Below are 17,788 nucleotides of genomic sequence, written 5' to 3'. Positions count from 1 at the left end.
ATCCAGGTCCAATATAACCATCAATTGCGCGTATCTTTCTGTCTGTCACAGCAGACCCACTGTCCAGTCTGCTTCTCTTATTCCTTAATGTGATTGTCCTCAGGTGGTCTCTTCATCGTCCCAGTAATCCTGCCAGTGTTGGGGCTCAGGGCTTCCAGTGTTGGCCAACTCTCCTTCTTCAATCTATGACGTGGCCGGGGACCGCTACCTGTTACGATTATTGATTTCAGTTATCTGGGAATCTCCATCGAATGAAGCGTGAGGGTGGGTCCTCCTCAGGCCTCTTGGATGCTTTGGCCCCTTTGTGAACCACCCCTCCAGCCATTCCCATACCTCCTCCGGTGAAGTTAAGAACCAGGATTTCCCTTCTGCTATGACTTTCAATTTGGCTGGGAACAACATCATGTATTTAATGCCCCTTTCACTAAGGGCCCTCTTGACCTCCTCGAAACTCCTCCTTTTTTTCTGGACCTGACAGGTAAAGTCAGGAAAAAAGTGGATTGTTGAGTTCTCGTATTTAAGATCTCCCTGTGACAGACCTGCCAGCAGGATGAGATCCAGATCTCTGAAGTTCAACATCTAAGCTATGATGGTGCGTGGCGGGCCACCGGTCTTGAAGGTGGGACCGGGCCCTGTGTGCTCTTTCAACTGAGAAGAACTTAGACAGACATTTGGGTTTCAAGTGTTTTGTAATCAAGTCCTCTACAAAGAGGTCGACGCATTGGGCTTCTGCTCCTTCAGGGACTACCATTATCCGTAGATTGTTTCGCCTAGATCTACCTTCTTGGTCCTCGACTCTTGCTTCCAATGCTTCCTGCTGTTTTGTTAACTTACACACTTGTTCCTCAGGTGACTTTGACAAGGACTGGAGCTCATGGTTATCTGCCCCTGCAGGGTGTACTTTTTCTGACATCTTTTGAAAGTCTGCTCGAAGGAGACCTACTTCCGTAGTTACAGAGTCTATTTTAGGCTCTAGGGAGGTCTGGAGGGTTTGTATTGCTGCCATTATTGCTCCCAAGGAGGGCACTTCTGAGGCCGCTGGACTGGCAGGTCTGGTGTGCTCCACTTGATGGGAATTTGGACCGCGTATTTGTCCATCTTGTTGGATTGTGGCGGTATGTTCCATGTTCCCCTCGGGCTTCATCTTTTCTGCCGTTTTGTGTTCTGTGCCAACAGTGCCTCCGGGGGGTGGGGGATTTGTTGCATCCAGTCGCCTTTCTTTGACTGGGCACGGTTGTGTTCTGCTCCTGCGGCCCCATCACCTCCCGGATGACAGTCCCCGGGCAAGACTCCCAGGCCGTCTTCCTCTGCCTGGGGCCCACTCGTAGTGTCGGGAGACTTGTTTCCCATGGCCTTACCTCCGAGCAAGCGTCAGCAATGTCCGACCTCCCCGGGATCGTCTCCACAAGCTTTCTGGGCTGACTGGATGAACTCCCGGTTTCAGTCTTTCGTCCTGCTTTCTTTTGACTGGTTACCCTCCTACAGCCTGGGGGATGATCGCTCCCACGTCGCCCCTTCTATGAGTGTGGGCTTAGGGTTTGTTCCACCTACTGGGCTTACCGCATCAGAGGTGCTTATTTCTCCTCCTCTCACGTCCCTGTTGGGAGCGAGGGCTTGTTCGGCTGGGGCCCTAACCAGGGGCTTCCGGTTCTAAGGTTCCCTCGACGCTCTACCATGGTCCCAAATCGCTCAGGATGGGGAAGGCCCCTCTGTCTTCATTCAGGCCGTCTCTATGTATTAAGCCACATCAGGGCCTTCACCCAATGTAGGTTTCTTTTTTATGCTATTCGCAGGAAACAACTTTACCCCGGTACTCCAGCCACTCTTTGCAAGTTTCCCTCTGAATTCAGGCCCAAGCTTCCTCTCTCATCATTGTATTACGCTGTGCCCGTTATGCCACAGGTGCATTCATTCATAAAAGTCCTTCCAATATGGCCGCCGTCCGGGATGCTACATTGCAGCCCAGCTTTCATGTATGTGCAATGGGGGTCATTAATGGAGTTTAATTTAGCCTCCCGGGTTATCTTTAATGTTCGAGCAGTCCTGGTTTCACCGGCCTCTGCTATGTGGCTAGGGGCAGCAGGCACTCTCACCTCTGCAGGCTCCTTGAGACCACCAGGCTTGCCACGGCCAGGCAGCGCCACAATCCCGGCCGATCTCGTCGACCCCCAATCCGGGGTCTTCATGGCCACCACACGGCCCGGCATTCCGCCCTGATCAAACACTGCAAGCGTGGCTTTTGATTCCTACTCTTCCAAGGCTGTGAGGGTCGGATAGGGCTACAGATATTGGATTGCAGGCTGGTTTCTCAGCGGAGCTCTCTTTTCAGGGGACCATTATGTCCAGCGCCAAGCCACACCCCCTGCTAGGCCCGTATTGTTCTAGTCGCTTCAGCCTTTAGCTTTCACTCCGCCCCCGTGGATCCGGTGCAGACACCCACAAGCTGTGCCCCACTCCCCTGCTCTGTGGTTAAACTGAGGCACCTGGCTGGGGGCAGGTTATGTGGTCATTGGGCCATCATCACCTCAGCTCCCCTGGAGCAGCAGAAGCTCTGAGGTTTTCTTCACCTCTCCCCGGCCAGGCCATCGCCCTGAGGCTATTGCCAGGGCCACTGGAATTATGCAACAGGGAAGGATCATAGTACCCCCAGGGGCACCCCGCTGTCCCCCCTCCCCCATAATAGGTTACCCAATGACACACACAAGACAGTTGGTGTTGGGTAACAATGCTGCAGGTTTATTACATAATTCCAGAATATGTAATGGGTGGGTTATCTTACGGGCGATCCAAGGGCAGGCAACCAACTGGGTCGCCTGCCCGCCTGATGAGCCGGGCAGCGCGGGAGCAATGCCCGCCGTTGCTGCCCTCCAGGTGATTCTTTCTACGATCACGTGCCGTTGGGTGCCGAGGTGGCCGACAAAGAGGTCGCCAGGAGGGTGGGGGAAGGCATAAATAGCCTCCCCCCTCACACCAGGGCCAGGAAGTGACACGCATTGCGCATCACTTCCGGCCAGCCAGAGGAGGGGGGCTCTGGTCTGCGTCCCCGCCCCCCCCCAGTGGGAGGGGGTGGGGAGGGGTGACCAGTGCCCCGGGGGCACTAAGGCGCCGACCGCCGATTGGCCCCCTGCGGGGGCCGCGGTCAGCGGCAAATCGTGCAGCAAGGTTGAGTAAATTATGCAGCAAGAAATGGCAAATTAGGCAGCCTTTTTTAGTTTTAACTATCTGTAATGTATCCTTAAAGCTGCTCTGGACCACATTTTAAACTGCGATCACCTTATGGTAACTATTTAAAGTACATATTGATCGGAGGAAAAAGTACAAGCTTTAAGTGAGTGTCTTAATTTTCGTACCGCGATCACATTAAAATGCCGGTGATGCCGGTTAAATAAGACAGGCAGGTGGCAAACATAGCCACAGCAGGAGTTATGGCTTTTGGGCCACTTTATTTCACCTAGCCCCCCCAGCCAAAATGAAGTGCTTCTAGTTTTCACCAATGTTTCTGGATCTATGAGCTTTAAAATACATAATTTATCAAACGTTTCTCTCAAAATTAGCCTAATTAGACTATCCAGATGCGGTTTGATAAATCCGGGAAGGTGGGTCACTTTTTTGGGGGTGCCCGGGCCGAATTGTGAGCCCAATCCGACCCTACTTGTAGTCCTGGCCCATGACCTCCCCCTCCCCCGCCCCCTTGATTCTCCGGGTCTAACCTCGTTATCTCACTCAGCCCGCAGTCTGCCTCCAGCCCATTGCACTCGCTCGGCAGTGCTCCATCTCTATTGTTCATGCTCTTTAATGGTTAATTCCCTTTCTGCTCTCTCCGCTTCCATGGTTCCGTCTCCACCCCCTTTCCCCATCCTTCACATTGTCTTGTTTATTTGATAAAACATCCCCTAGCCTAGACGGTATGGTGGCAACGCCATCGGAGACCATTTCCTTCTACAGGAGGATACAACCCTTGCCAAGTTCACACTGAAAGCACCAGACTGCGGCGGTACGCCACGAAGCCTTAGGCACTATTATTATGTGGCTGCCTATGCATGCCTTTACTTGTCCAGTTGTACAGCAAGGGCCGGTCATATACCGGACAAAACACATGGTTCCTTTATCCTCTGGTTTTATAACGCCTTCATATGAGTTGAAATTCAACATACTGTCAACGGAATGCACTGCAGGATGCTTTTTAATTTATTTTTTCTTTTTCATTCCTGTGTCCACTGTTGTCATGGCCAAGCTTCTATGTATGCAAAAACCCAATAAAAATCATTCTAAAAAAAAGAAAGGAGTACAAGTCCCAGAATGTAAAGAAAAAAGCTGGTCTGGAGCAGCCAGTCTCACATGGACTTGGGCAATCTCGCAGGAAGTGGTGACAGGGGGCATGCTTTGTCACACGAAGCATGGCTCTGATTGACAGGAAGCCTGCCCTTGGCTGTAGGTCACATGAGGTCTGTGTGACGCGAGGTCTCCGTGGGGGGAGAAAAGACTTTTCCCTGTATCACATACATCTTGATCCTGGCTCTGAGTGACAGAATGTCTACCCCTGTGTGGGCGACATGATGAGGTCTCCCCCAGCTCTGGGTGACATTCGGCCTGCTCCCGGCTCGTGTGAGTCTGCCTGGCCGTGAATGAGGGATGCTCCGCCTCACACGTTGCCCGCAGTTTCCCAAGTGACTAAAGATCTGCCCTTTAATCACGTGACACCTGACCCTGGGCAGTAACAAGGGGGTGTTTTGGCCCAGCCCCCTGCCCCTGGGTGACACACTATGCCTGGTCCAGGCTTGCCTCCTTAGTCTCTCTTGTCCTCCTCCCGGTGCGTACGTGCCGCGGGTCCTGTTTACTAACAGAGGCTCCCTCCCTTCGCTGCTTCGTCATTGGCGCAAGCCTCGGACGGCCCCGCCCCTCATAGGCCCGTCCCGCGGCACACCCCCAACCAGCCCTTCTCCTTCCCAGGCCGGTGTTTGATGACAGTCGAGCCCCGAGAGCTGCCGGAGATGGGGGACCGCGGAGCACGGCGCACCCTCTGCCTCTTTGACGTGGACGGCACCCTAACCGCGGCCAGGCAGGTAGGACCCCGCGCACGGATCCGCTGCATAGGACCCGTTTCTGCCTCACCTCCAGACTGGTCTGTGACCACACTATGCCTCTCCCGGGAATGAGATTCAGGGTTTGCACTCAGAAACCGGTCTTTCCTGCCCCAGAACCGGTGGTCTACGATCCAGTTTGACCTCTGACCCCCAGGATCGGCCCCAAGCACCAGGATCGACTCCGATTACCGGGACTCAACAGCAGAGCCCCTTACATGTCTACCAGAACCAGTCTGGGACAGGACCACCCCGCCCCCCCCCCTCACCCCCGAATCATTGTCAGACCTTGGCTGTACCATACCGTTCAACCTTTCGAGTCTCCAAGGATGAAGCGATGGATGGAGTCATAAGTGTGGGCAGAAGGTTTTCATGGTGATTGGCCCCATTCAAGTCTGTGGGATGCATGTTGCTTGCTTTGATGAGTATGTGGGGCTGCCCTGCCAGGAAAGGCATCTGGGCGATAATGAGCTCTACCCACCTATGACTACATCCTACCACTTCTCCAGCCCGTCCTCTATCGCCCAGTTCTGTCTTCTGACTTACAAAACCGGTATCTGTCCCCTCAACCCCACCCCACTGCCCCAGCTTCAAGACGGGCCGGCTGCAGCCCAGGGAAGAACCTCTACCCCAGCAATGGCCCTGGCCTAGCCTGTAATTGTCACATAAATTGAGTCTGTGTTTCAGACAGCAGAATCTGTGAACCCAGAGGATTAGCTCTGCCGTAAATATGTGTAACTGAAGGGATAGTTCTGCTCAGGCACACGCCACTGAGATTTGTATATCTGAGGGATGGCTGTGTTTTCGTCAGGAGCTTGTAGGATATGTAGATCTCATGGGCGAGTCTGCTGCCGGCGACCGGAATTCCTAAGACAACACCCCTCCGACCACACAGTGACATTGTGTATCATGCATTCCCCGTGGATAAGCACTGCAGTGTGCCACATAAGGGTAGCAAGTTCATATAGATGCTACAGTACGTATAATCTTAAGGGCAGATCCACTTTCTGTGGTATGCACCTGTAAGATGTTTGCCGAATGAGGCTGGTGGTGAGATCTGTGCAGCCTGGGGGTATGCTATACTGAGGCATGGCCATGTGAGCTCTGTTCAGCCTAAAGGTAAGCTCTACTAAGGCATGCTGCTGTAATATTTTTGTAACCTGGAGGATAGCTGTGCTGTCTTAAGCCCCACACCTGAAATATCTGTGTAGTATAGTTGTGCTGCTTGTGTCCTGAGCCTGAAAAGCTGTACAAGATGTGACGTAGTATGGCTGTCCAAGGCCCGAGACTGGAATGTATGAAAGTAATGGATAGATGTGCTCTCTGTTTCCTAACCTGTGAGATGTGCGAAAGCTGAGAGGTAGCTATGTTGTTGGTGGTCTAAGTCAGCACGACCTGTGTAACTCAAGAGACTGGCTCTGTGGTCAGAGCATATGAGATCTTTGCAGCCCGAGAAATAGTCCTGCCAAGACATAACATATATGTGCAACTCCAGGGAGATCTGTGCTGACAGAGCCTGTGAGCTCGGCCTAAGCTGAGGGAAAGGGACACCTTTCATTCTCGGAATTTTTGAGTTTTAAAGTAGGCCTAGCCTTTTGAATGTGTGAGATTATTAACCTAGTTGGCTGGTACGACCGTGACCTCTGGCACAGTTAAGGCTGTGTCTCTGTTGGACTCTGCACCTTTCCCTGGTACACAAACACTTTTAACTTCTCTCTTACATCACCCCCTCCTCCTCCCACCCCTGCGCTGCTTTTATACCTAGGAGACAGCTGATCTCTCACCACTTTGCAGGCTTTACACCCCCCTTGCATTTATTCCACCTTTCTGTGTAATCCACTCTTCAGAGCCCTCCAACGCAGTCACATGTCTGTCTTCATTTTCCTGGAACTAAGGTCGCTAGAACAGAAACAGCAACACCAGATAAAGCTTCCAGAGCTGTACACTGTCCTCTAGGTGAGGTATCCATTCCCTCCAGGTGGCCCTCTGAAATGGGCACGGTTCACCACACCCGACCTTCAAAAAAGGACATGGTGTTCCAGGCATGGTTTTCACAACGAGGCCGTATTATACGAACGGTTTAGTGGAATACAATGGTTTTAATTAACTATGCAAATAAACTTGACTTTGCGACCATTATTGTATATTACTTACCGAAGCATTGGCTAGGCCAATAGGTCTGGTGTTGATGATTTGCTTTGTCAGTGCTTGTATTGTAAAGAAATATTTTTGAGGCACTCCCAGGCCCTTGTCAATATAAATATAAAACACTGGCTAAAGGCAAAACTATTTGACCTAAAATGTTTCAGTGTCTTATGCAAGTTCACACAGGGAATCCGAAACAGTTCCAGTCTCTGTCTAAGAGACTAGGAGTTCTAGTGAAGAACCTATATTTTTGTTCTTGCAATACACATAGTATACCCTGTCCCATACATACACGTAGCTCTCCCCCACCTATGGCCCTCTCCACTCTCTATCCTCCCTCCGGAAAGGACAGGCGTAGAGACTTAAACACACTCACTCTGTTCCTATCACACATAGGCCCACCTTTTCAGCGCATGCCTATTGCGTCATCATTTCACAACCGATCTTTTTACAACAATAACGATGCTGCTTGTTGCTGCAGTTGGTGCTTAATGGGTGCCTGTGGTTGCAGGTGGTGAGCCCCAGCACTTATTTTCAGTGATAGGGCATATTTTTAATCATCAGACTGACCCATTGGAAAACACAGATCGGCAGAAAAAGAAAAAAAGAGGAAAGTTATTGGAAAAACGGTCAAGGAGAGAAAGCAAAATTGGAAAAGTACATACCAGAGTGAGATGAAGAGACAGGAAGTGTAGAGTGGTGAAAGAAAGGGGAATAATATTTGTTATCAGAGCTAGGCACTGTCTCTTTGGTATTTCCCAACCCTGGCATCTGACTGCACCAACAACAGGCTCCTAAGAAAAAATGTGGGCCCCACGCGGTGCAATGACTCATATTCCTGACTAGTGGTCCATAGAAACAACCCAGGAATTCGAGTATGCCCCAGACTCCAGAACGCTGGTGACATTATTTATATCTCTAAAGTGTGTATAACATCAACCAACCAGCGCTGGACACCCAAGCTGCTCTTTCTTGAAATTAAAACCAGGGAACAAGTCCTAAGCATATTGACAAAGCAATCGATCTGGCCTTGGCAAACGTACAATTAAAAAAAATCTTTTGCAAACATATGCAATATGTAAAGAAAATGTAAAAAATATAACCATAGTTTGTAGCAGACACACAGCCGAGGTGCACCATCCCCGGCACTGAAGAGCATTCCTTTTCAGGGATCTGTGCAAGTCATCAGACAAGATGCTGTTACTCACTGTGCAAGACAGCTAATAAAATACGCAGGAGATCTACTGCCTCATGCTATATGCTGTGGTGGGCATAAGCAACATTTGACTGACACTTGAACTTACCAATGGTTGAAGAGAGCTGTGGACCAAAATCTCATATAGGTAAATATATTTTATGTATTTTGATTCTGATTATTTTGGAAAACATGAGGCTGGCGAATGAGCTAAAGCTGTCTCCAATCCAGACCTAAAATAGGTGCAGCCCAGGGTTAATTGCAAAAAGAACAGATGTCCGTAACACTGAACAAATCAAACATTCATCCCCAATCACAGATCTGGGCCAAATCCATTGTTTTTTTGCATGCCACGCCATTAAAGTTTAGACCCAGCCATATGCAAATCAGTCTTGACCCTGCTTCCCATGGGAACAGTCCAGCCCGAACTGCCAGGTCCTCCCTTGGCCAGAAACAAGCATCCTGGGACCGGTTTCGGGGTAATTAGTATAGAAGATGTACAATACTTTTTCTGGAAGAGGGCTGTTGCAGCCTTCTTTGCAGTTTGCTGAGCCCTTCTAAACTAGCATCTATGCCTGACAGTATGTGGTGTAGGTCTCTATGCCTGTATATGTGAGTGAGGAAGCCCTTTGTATCTGGACATGCTCTGTTTGTAGGCTGGCGTATGTACAGGACCTTAAAGGGTACAACCTGATGTACATGTGGGGCGGGGAGTGTATGAATGCATTTGGTACTTAATTTGTGTTGGTCGTTACTGTTCACACTCGTTTCTGGAACCAGGACTTATTTTAGACTGTCAAACTTTGATACTTTGATCCAGAGCACATGAGAGCAGAAAAGGAACAAAGAAGGTGGAAGAGAAAAGCATGAAAGGAGTGAGCAAGGGGAAAAGAGCAATGGCAAGAAGTCAAAATGTAACGTGCAAATAGATGCAGCGTAAGCACATTAATGCTTGACAAACAACTAAAGGCAGTGTATAGAAAGCTCCCTTGCTTTCGATACAGCCCTGCTTTCGTTTCTACTTCACATGACTGCCAGATGACAAGAAAGTCTTTATTATAGTACGTCTTCATAACGTAGCAGGAAAATAAGTACTATATGGCTGAAAAGCACACATTGACATTGTTGCATATCTACTTTTTGCTCTTGAAAATGTATTGTGCTTTACAATTGATTCTTGTTAATATTTGAAGAAAATAACGTCTATGTACAGCTACGTTTCTGAATTAATGTTAGTTATTTGTATTAATGTGAAAGGTGCCTCTACATTTGTATTTTGAGACGTGGTTAAGAAAATCTCAAGACAATGGTTGAATGAGGTTGGTCGAAGAAAGCCAGTGGTTGAAAAGGGCAGAAAGCCTATATTATGCATATTGTAATAGGTCTTTTTGACAGCTGTGCTTTTAAAACCGAGACCTAAAAATGGGAATGTAAAAGAATATGAAGTGGTGAAAGACACAGTGGGATTGAGAACAAAAGTAGGCCTGAGCATTGAAAAAAAAAGTGGCTCACATTTGTGGATAATGACCTTTCGTGAAAAGTTGCTTAGTATTGGGATTAATTTGGGGAGAAAGCTCTGATAAATTAAGCTTTCTAAACCCATGGGGTCAGTAGGTGACTTTGCACACCACTAAACATACCATTATTCCACAGCATCTCACCCACAGGTCACCACGCCCAATCTTCAGCCCAAAACATTTCTTTACTTCAGGTCCCTTAGTCTGTGAGCGCCCCCTAAAAAAGATCCTTGAATGTCCTGCATTATATCAGGCCAAGATATCCTCTCTCCTCTGCCCTTCCTTTCTTCCACCCTTGATTTTCCTTTGTCCTCTTCCTCTTCCAATATTTTTGGCATTCTTCCCCACTCTGCTGCCTCACTTCTCCATTTGTCTTGCTCCACATTGCTCTCCTCGCTCAATCCATTTTGGAACTCTCCTGCCATGTTTATTCTTCCTTCCCTTTGTCATTTTGTCCCAGAATTAACATTTGTTCGCAGTAATGTATTTTAAATAAAAAAAAATTTGAGTTGGCAAAATGTGTTTTTCATTTTGATTGCTAGCGTTGTTTTTAGGGCTCGCGCCCAGCGTTGCACAACGCAGCAGTGCTCACGCAGGCAGGAGTCCTTTTGTCCGGGGTTCTGAAAAGGACCCTGGAATTCTACACGCTTGTGCGTGTGTTTTTACTTTTGTGGCCTGCTATTGGCCTTTGCCTGCGTGTTCGTTTTTAAAATGGCACACAATAGGCCAAAGGCGGGTGCATTGCTCCTCCCATGGCCTATTGGTGTCTATTACGCGCATTTGTGCCTTATGGTTTCAATTATGGTGCCCAGACACGGGCGCGATAATTGAAACCGTATCGCGCGCGCACTACTCGCAGTTTTGCGATCGCTTTTTTTTTGTGGCCGTCTGTAGCTCTCCATAGAGTATTTTTCTTTTAACGGAAATAATAAACTGAAGCTTCTTCCAGTGAATGTTATGGAATTTGATGAAATACACTTTTGTCATCCATTATGCTCTACTCAGGCCAGTATTGTGGCCTCAGGTCCTGTGCAGAGTGCGCTGGGCACTCCTTGTAGTGTGCATCCAGGGCTCTCTCTATCTGTGCCTTCTGCGCATTAAACAAAGGTCGAAGCTTGCAAGCGAGTCGAGCGCACCATTTTGCTGTTTGGCACAGAGCACCCACTCTGGCTGTGCTATGTACGCACTTTATGCAGCCCTCGGCCTGTGTGCATATGGCGTATGCCATTCCCTGTGTTTCTCTTCTGTTTTCTGTGCACGCATGACACGGCCTATGAGGACTCAACACAGCGTCTCTGGTAATGCCCTGTACTCGTAATGTCCTTTGTGCAGTACACACCGGGCACAGTCAATGTGTGGTAGGCGCAGGGCTGGCCTGTGACCATGCAGCGCACATGCACTCAGGTGCTCCTTCCGCCCTACATACACTCGGCGATCACACTTCACAGGTCAGCCCTTACAGCCACCTTTTACCATACTTTCCCTGTTTTGTTTAGCCGTTTTTGGTATGCCTTTTATCAGCCTGTACCAAAACCCTCGCACCCATGCATGCATGCACAGCTACCCTTTGTGCTTACTTTTTACACATAGACGCTTTCTCGTTAATATACACTTGTAGTGTGAAGTTTGTTTTCCATTCGTGGTTTTAGCTAACACATATACATACTAAACTTAAAAATATCTTGCTGCCTAGTTTCCCCCCTGGCATGCCTTGATGCCACACGCCCTTGCAGCTCAGAAGAATGCCTTCCCCAGCACGGGCTGCAAAATGCAGACACTCCTCAGCCCTCTGCCTCACAGGAGACTCTGCAGCTCTCCTTGGACAATAAATACCTCCAGCACAAACACAGGGTTGTCATGCACAACCATCTATCTTAATTAAATGCCACATTACTTCTCTAACCTCCAGGAAAATATAACCCTGGCAGTTCTATAAGTTCTCACCACTGATTGGTTTAATATAAACATGTTTGCTGTATTCTGCTGTATTAAAATGTTATTTTGCTTGTTTGCCCTTTCCACCCATAATACCGGTGCACTTTGTACTGTTATTTATTGTTGGTGTGGGATTACTGCTTAAAGAAGGTTTGCATTAGGTCTCCTCTGATTAATTGGTGCTTTAGTTTAGCATTTTATGTGTATCAATATGCTTGTGTGTATGTCTTTTTATGCATCTGCATGCTTGTCTGTTTCTGTTAACGTGTGTCTGTGTGTGCTTCCCTGGATGTCTGTTTGTCTAATTTATGGCCTCTGTCAACAAGGCAGTCCCCTATTCTGCCCAACGTTTATGGATACGAGCATCACTGTGAAGGCGCTGCATAAGGAATTGGTGGCTTGGGGCTGGCGTACTCTATTACGACGCTTCCAGGCAGCGCAGATCACGGTGCTGCACAGCCAGCAGTGTTGTGCACTCCTTTATTAGCGCCCCGCCTCCATCAGTCCATTCATCCTACATACATGGCCCAATGTGTAAGATATTGCAATAGTGCCTTACAACAGCACAAGCCTGATCCTTTCAATATGCCCTCTCGCAGTTACATTACAATTAATAGATACACCCCAAACTGATACTGACTTATTGTTTTACAAATTGTCTCTGATTCTTTGGTTTACTTTTGGCCATTCGCTCTCTAAGAGAGCATTTTAGCACTCCGACCCCCTGTTGCTCCCTTATCCTCCTTGGTAGGTAAAGACATTGGCATTTACAATTCCAGTAGCTCTAACTTAAAACAATGCAAGACCTATTGCATTTCCAATGCTTGTTTATTTTCCTTCAGTGGTGAACAGGAGTCCCCTCCCAATTTTTAAGATGGCAATGTGGGAGTGGGCACCTGGGACTCGATGTCTGCTGCTGGAGACAAAAGTAAAGCCTCTTAGATGGCCACCAATTATAATGTTTTCCTGCACAGGCCCCTTTTACCCCACCTCCAGGTAACATCAGTGCTAGCTGTCATGCTCAGAAATAGCACATCTCCTCCTAGTGGCCTTACTGTCACGCTTAGAGGAGAAGGAGGGGAGGAGACCCGCCTCATGCTGTGCCTGCTCAGTTTGGCTCATGGTCATACTGCACAAGACAACGAGCCAGCCATTATCGATACTTAGTTATAATGAGCTACGGTCTTCCCTCTGAGGCTGCAGCAGCATTTAGGGTCAAGCGCCAGTGGTACAGCTGGGCCAGGCAAATGTGATTTTATCTACATAGCACAAAAACGGCCCACCAGCTGACCTTGGCGTCAGGCCCCTTGGGCCATGGCCAATTGCCCGCCCTGCCAATCCGTTGCTGGTGAAAGACAGTAATTGTAGGGAGGTAGAAGAATGAGGCGTCATGTGGAATCTAGATTAGAAATTCCTGGTATTCGGCAACCCCAGCATTCAGCAGCATTAGCAATAGGCTTCTGAGAAACATTTTGGCCTTTGTGGAAGTCTTTTTTGTTTTTTTTGTTTTTTGTTTCCTGTGAGGACTAGGCGTGTCTGCACAAAGCCTATAATTTGTGAAAACACAAACATACAAAAAAAAATTGGTGCTTGTAGACTTGACATGTGATGCATGTGGACATAGCGCCAGATGTGGACCATGCTCTGCTTAGGGTCCAAGCAGGTACTGCTTGTATACCTGATAGGTGCTTCGTGTGTGTCTGATTGGAGATGCTTGTGGGCATTTAAGGCGCTGCTTGTGGGTCTGGCAGGCACTGCCTTTGCGTCTGGCAGATGCTGCGTGTGGCCCTAGCGGACTATCCAGTTTGGGCGGCTGGGTGCTGTTTGTCTCTTCACATTGTTTGGCTGAGTCAGTGTGTTGTTTTGTATACCTTGCTTCCCTGGCAGTGACAGGCCTTGAGTCACAGATGAGGTTTTTGCTTTTCGCAGTTCTAACAGCCATGCTATGGAATAGGCTCCCTGTAGACCTGTCCTTACAGCCCTTGTCGCTGGTTTTACAGCTCCCCTCTCTTACACCTTTCTCCCACACTGTTCCCTCTCCACAGAAAATAGACGCCGAGGTGGACGAGTTTCTGCAGCGGCTGCGCCAGCGGGTGGAGATCGGAGTGGTCGGGGGCTCGGACTACTCCAAGATCGCAGAGCAGCTCGGGGAAGGCGACCAAGGTGCGGCTCTTCGGGACTCACCGTTCCCATAACATATAACCAATCTCAGCCAAAAATGTTAATTTCTCTCTCTCCTTTTTATTTACATTTTCCACTCCTAACATATCCCTCACTCAATGCCACGGGGTTGGTATGTACCCCCCTCGCCCCCATCCTGTCCCTCTCGGGGGTGTTTCGAATTGTTGACTTCCATGACATCTCCCCGTTTGGTTTCTTTTACAGTCGTCCGCAAATTCGATTACGTCTTTGCCGAAAATGGGACGGTGCAGTATAAGAACGGGGAGCTTCTGTCCCGCCAGGTGAGCACCCTCGTGTCTATGAATTACATAAGATCTCCCTTAGACACTCTGTAGTAACTTTGAAAATTCACTGCAAGCTGCCATGAGGTTTTTGTTTGTTTAAATAACAATTATCCTGGTCCACGAGGGTTGGATCCATGCCAGATATCCACGTTAGATTCATGTACATAATAAACAGCTACGGCTAAGTGCTATCCTCTGCTCTGGGAATGGTTATGGTGAAAGCCTGGTGTGCTGGAGTTCTCATAGACTGGAAGTGGCTTTTATGCAGCGGTCCAGCTCCATTCCATCAGCCCAGAGCCATGTTGGGATTTCCGGATACCCACCCAAGATGAATGTACACACAAATAATCTAAACAGAACTATTTATATTGTGTAATGTTAATATGCCATTCCGGTGCAATTGTAAGCTATTCTGCTGGAGCTGGCCTTGTTAAACAAACAGTCTCAGTCATGAGAGCAAATATATCTCTTGGCGCAAGTCACTTTTTTTCAAATATGTCCTGAAAGTGTGTACAGAAAAGAAGTGCAAGCTGAACAATGCCTCCAGTTAAGCAGGGTTACCTGCTTCTGTCTGTCTCAATCCACTGCCCTTTTAACAGAGTGTGTTAATAAGAGGTGCATTAAAATCTTTAATTTTACTTGTTCTCGGTGTGAATGCACTGGGCTGTAGCCGCTATCATGGCAAACACACCGACTGCGCTGAAGAGTAGACGCAGAGATTGCCTTTGACTAAATGAACCGGAATGTATGGTGTCCATAGGTTTGCTCTGCTCGTGATCCACGCTCTCGTCACCTCGCATTTAGGGTTCTGAGGCCTCAGGAAGGCCGCACCCCGTTGAGACGATCCACACTTGCAAGAGGGTCTTCTGCAAGCTAAGTGAATAAGGGATTACTCGACTGAGCCCTGATTTACTTTAAAAAGGAAGAGGGCACCTGAAAAGACGAGGATGAGCTGCTCTCAGTCCATGGAGGAGAATCCTGCTAACTACTGGGCCATAACTTTGATGGGGGCTTAAAATCGACCCTGTTTCTGGCTCCTCTATTCCCCTGGTTCTCCTGCCCCCTTCCCTTTGGCTGCTCTCTTGTCCACTCGTGCCTCGCGGTCTGACTCTGTTCTCTCTCTGCAGGCTATCCAGGACCACTTAGGCGAGGAGTTGCTGCAGGACCTCATTAACTTCTGCCTTAACTACATTGCACTGCTCCGGCTGCCCAAGAAGCGGTAAGAACTCCCTCTGCAGCCACGCCTGAGGAGCTTCCTCGCCGCACCAGCACCTGAGGAGCTTCTGCAGCGCCTCATTCCGGGGACTTGCCCACCACCGCCTCCAGCCTGTGCTTCGTCCGCCACATACATATCGGTGAAAGGACTATAGATTCCAATTGTAGACTAAATTGAGTCTAAGAGCAAGTCGTAGAAGTGTGATTCGTTTGCTTGTAGCAGTTGTAAGCCCCTCCACCTGAATGAGCTCCCTTCTCTGTCCACAATTGAGGCTCCCCGCTGCCCCCACAGTCCGGTAGAGCCTACAGTTAGTCTTCCCAGCTCCTCACTTACCCCAGACTTAAGTCTCATCCCTCAGCCTAATCCAAGACAGACCTCAGGTGACAGTGGGAATGCTTATGAAACCTGTTGAACCAGTCTAGAGATGTTTGACTGATACTGGCCTAATTTATGTTAACTATTAATGTGCGGTTTTCTTTTTTTAATTGTTTTCTATCGCCTGCCTACAACAGAGGAACCTTCATTGAGTTCCGGAATGGGATGCTGAACATATCTCCGATCGGTCGCAGCTGCACTCCAGAAGAGAGGGTCGAGTTCTCCGAGCTGGACAAGGTCAGGAAGACTTTCACCCATATGAATGTTGGGATTGAATAGCAGTAATATTATTTGTTTCAGGGGGTTGAAACGCTTTTTTAACCTATACAGGATCAAACCAAAATTAAAATCCACAGGACTAAAATTGCAAAATTCCTTTTAGTCCCTGCAAGTCTTAACTTTTTCCTGAACTTCGAGAAATACGTCAAGTTTCATATTGTTAGAGGCAAGGAATTCAGGTTTTAGGGGATTGCACAGAAAACCTAACCACACTCATCCGTTTCCTGTTACATTTAGGTATGATCAATAGGTTAGAGGATGATGCGCGTAGTTTCTGACTAGGAATATATTCCTCAATTCTTGTTTTTAATAATTGCAGTCCCTTGTCCAGTAGAGCTTTAAAAGCGATGCAGCACACTTTAAATACAAATCCTTTCTTCTGACGGGACGGGAGCCAATGAAGATCCCATAATAAAGAGGTGATATGGTAATTCCTTGGTTATTTAAAGATAAGTTTGGCTGCTGATTGTGGATGATCTGAATTCTATGCAATTGATTTTTATTAAGGCAAATAGATAAAGAGTTGGCGTAGTTAAGCCAGGTGGTTATTATTCCCATAACCACCAAGATTAAGGCATCCTGAACAAGAAACCTACATCATTTTCTTGAGCATCGGGAAGCAGGTTGGGATCACAAATCCTATCTCGGTTTTCAAATTGAGCTCACTGACTATGGTAACGCCCAAGCTTTTCGTAGATTTGTTTTGGGGGGAGGGGTACCCCCATCTGAGAAGGCCAAGTGGAGGGGTGCCATATGTCAGTTTTGTTACTCAGAATAACAACGTAATTTTTTTCAGCATTACATTAAAAAAAGTTACAGCCCATCCAGTCCTAGATAAAATGCGGAATAGATTGAAAATTTCTGAGAGTCGAGGAAACCACCAGTCTAAAAAGTAGCTGCAAGTCAACAGCGTAGTTATATATTCTACAATCCACGTCACCTAGTACCTGGATGAGGGGTCTAATGTAAATATTGTGGTGAGGTGATAGAGAAGAGCCCTGGGGTACCTCACACTTTAGTTGGGCCGCTGTGACCCTGAAGGGACCCAAAATGACAGACTCATTTTGATTCTCCCAAAATTAAATTTCCTCCAATCAAGAACAGGACCCCGAAGCCCAGCAGCCTCCACGTGGTCCACCAGCAATTAGTGGTTAGCTGTGTTGAAGGTTGCTGAGAGATTTAACAAGAACATAGCAGAAATGAGGCCTTTATCACAATCCTTTCGGATATCATCTAATACTGACAGTATTACTGACTGAGTACAACGTACTGGGCGAAACCTGGCCTGGTGCAAACTCAAAAATTGAGAGTTTTCAAGATGTGAGCAAAGGATCGGGCCTTAAAAGCTTCTATTAGTTTGGCAGGAAAAGGCAGCAGGTGAATAGGTCCATAATTTTTCAGGTGTAAGAAATGCCGTGTCAGCATCAAGCGAGACGAGGACTATTGAGTTTTTTTATGTTCTTATTTTTGCACTTTGCTATTCTAATAAGATCATTGGCCAGTTGAGTACTATCAGTAAACAACAAAAAGGAGCACCAGAGGATGGAGCACGAAGTTGCCAGTTTGATGTGGTTGCGGTG

At 47.9% G+C, this 17,788-nt stretch overlaps 1 protein-coding gene across 1 annotated transcript in view; it reads left to right on the top strand.

Moving 5' to 3' along the window:
• The first annotated feature begins 4,911 nt into the window (after positions 1–4,911).
• The window catches only part of PMM1 (phosphomannomutase 1), a 57,002-nt gene continuing 44,125 nt past the window's right edge, over positions 4,912–17,788 (top strand). Inside the window, exons 1-5 of the mRNA XM_085601216.1 lie at positions 4,912–5,063; positions 13,919–14,036; positions 14,259–14,335; positions 15,466–15,557; positions 16,067–16,166. Coding sequence (XP_085457342.1) covers positions 4,962–5,063; positions 13,919–14,036; positions 14,259–14,335; positions 15,466–15,557; positions 16,067–16,166 — 489 coding nt within the window. The 5' untranslated portion in view covers positions 4,912–4,961. The remainder of the gene's footprint in view (positions 5,064–13,918; positions 14,037–14,258; positions 14,336–15,465; positions 15,558–16,066; positions 16,167–17,788) is intronic.

The sequence above is a fragment of the Triturus cristatus genome, chromosome 4_2 (assembly GCF_964204655.1).
Source record: "Triturus cristatus chromosome 4_2, aTriCri1.1, whole genome shotgun sequence".
In the NCBI taxonomy this organism is placed as follows: Eukaryota; Metazoa; Chordata; class Amphibia; order Caudata; family Salamandridae; genus Triturus; species Triturus cristatus.
This window is presented reverse-complemented; position numbering and strand designations above follow the sequence as displayed.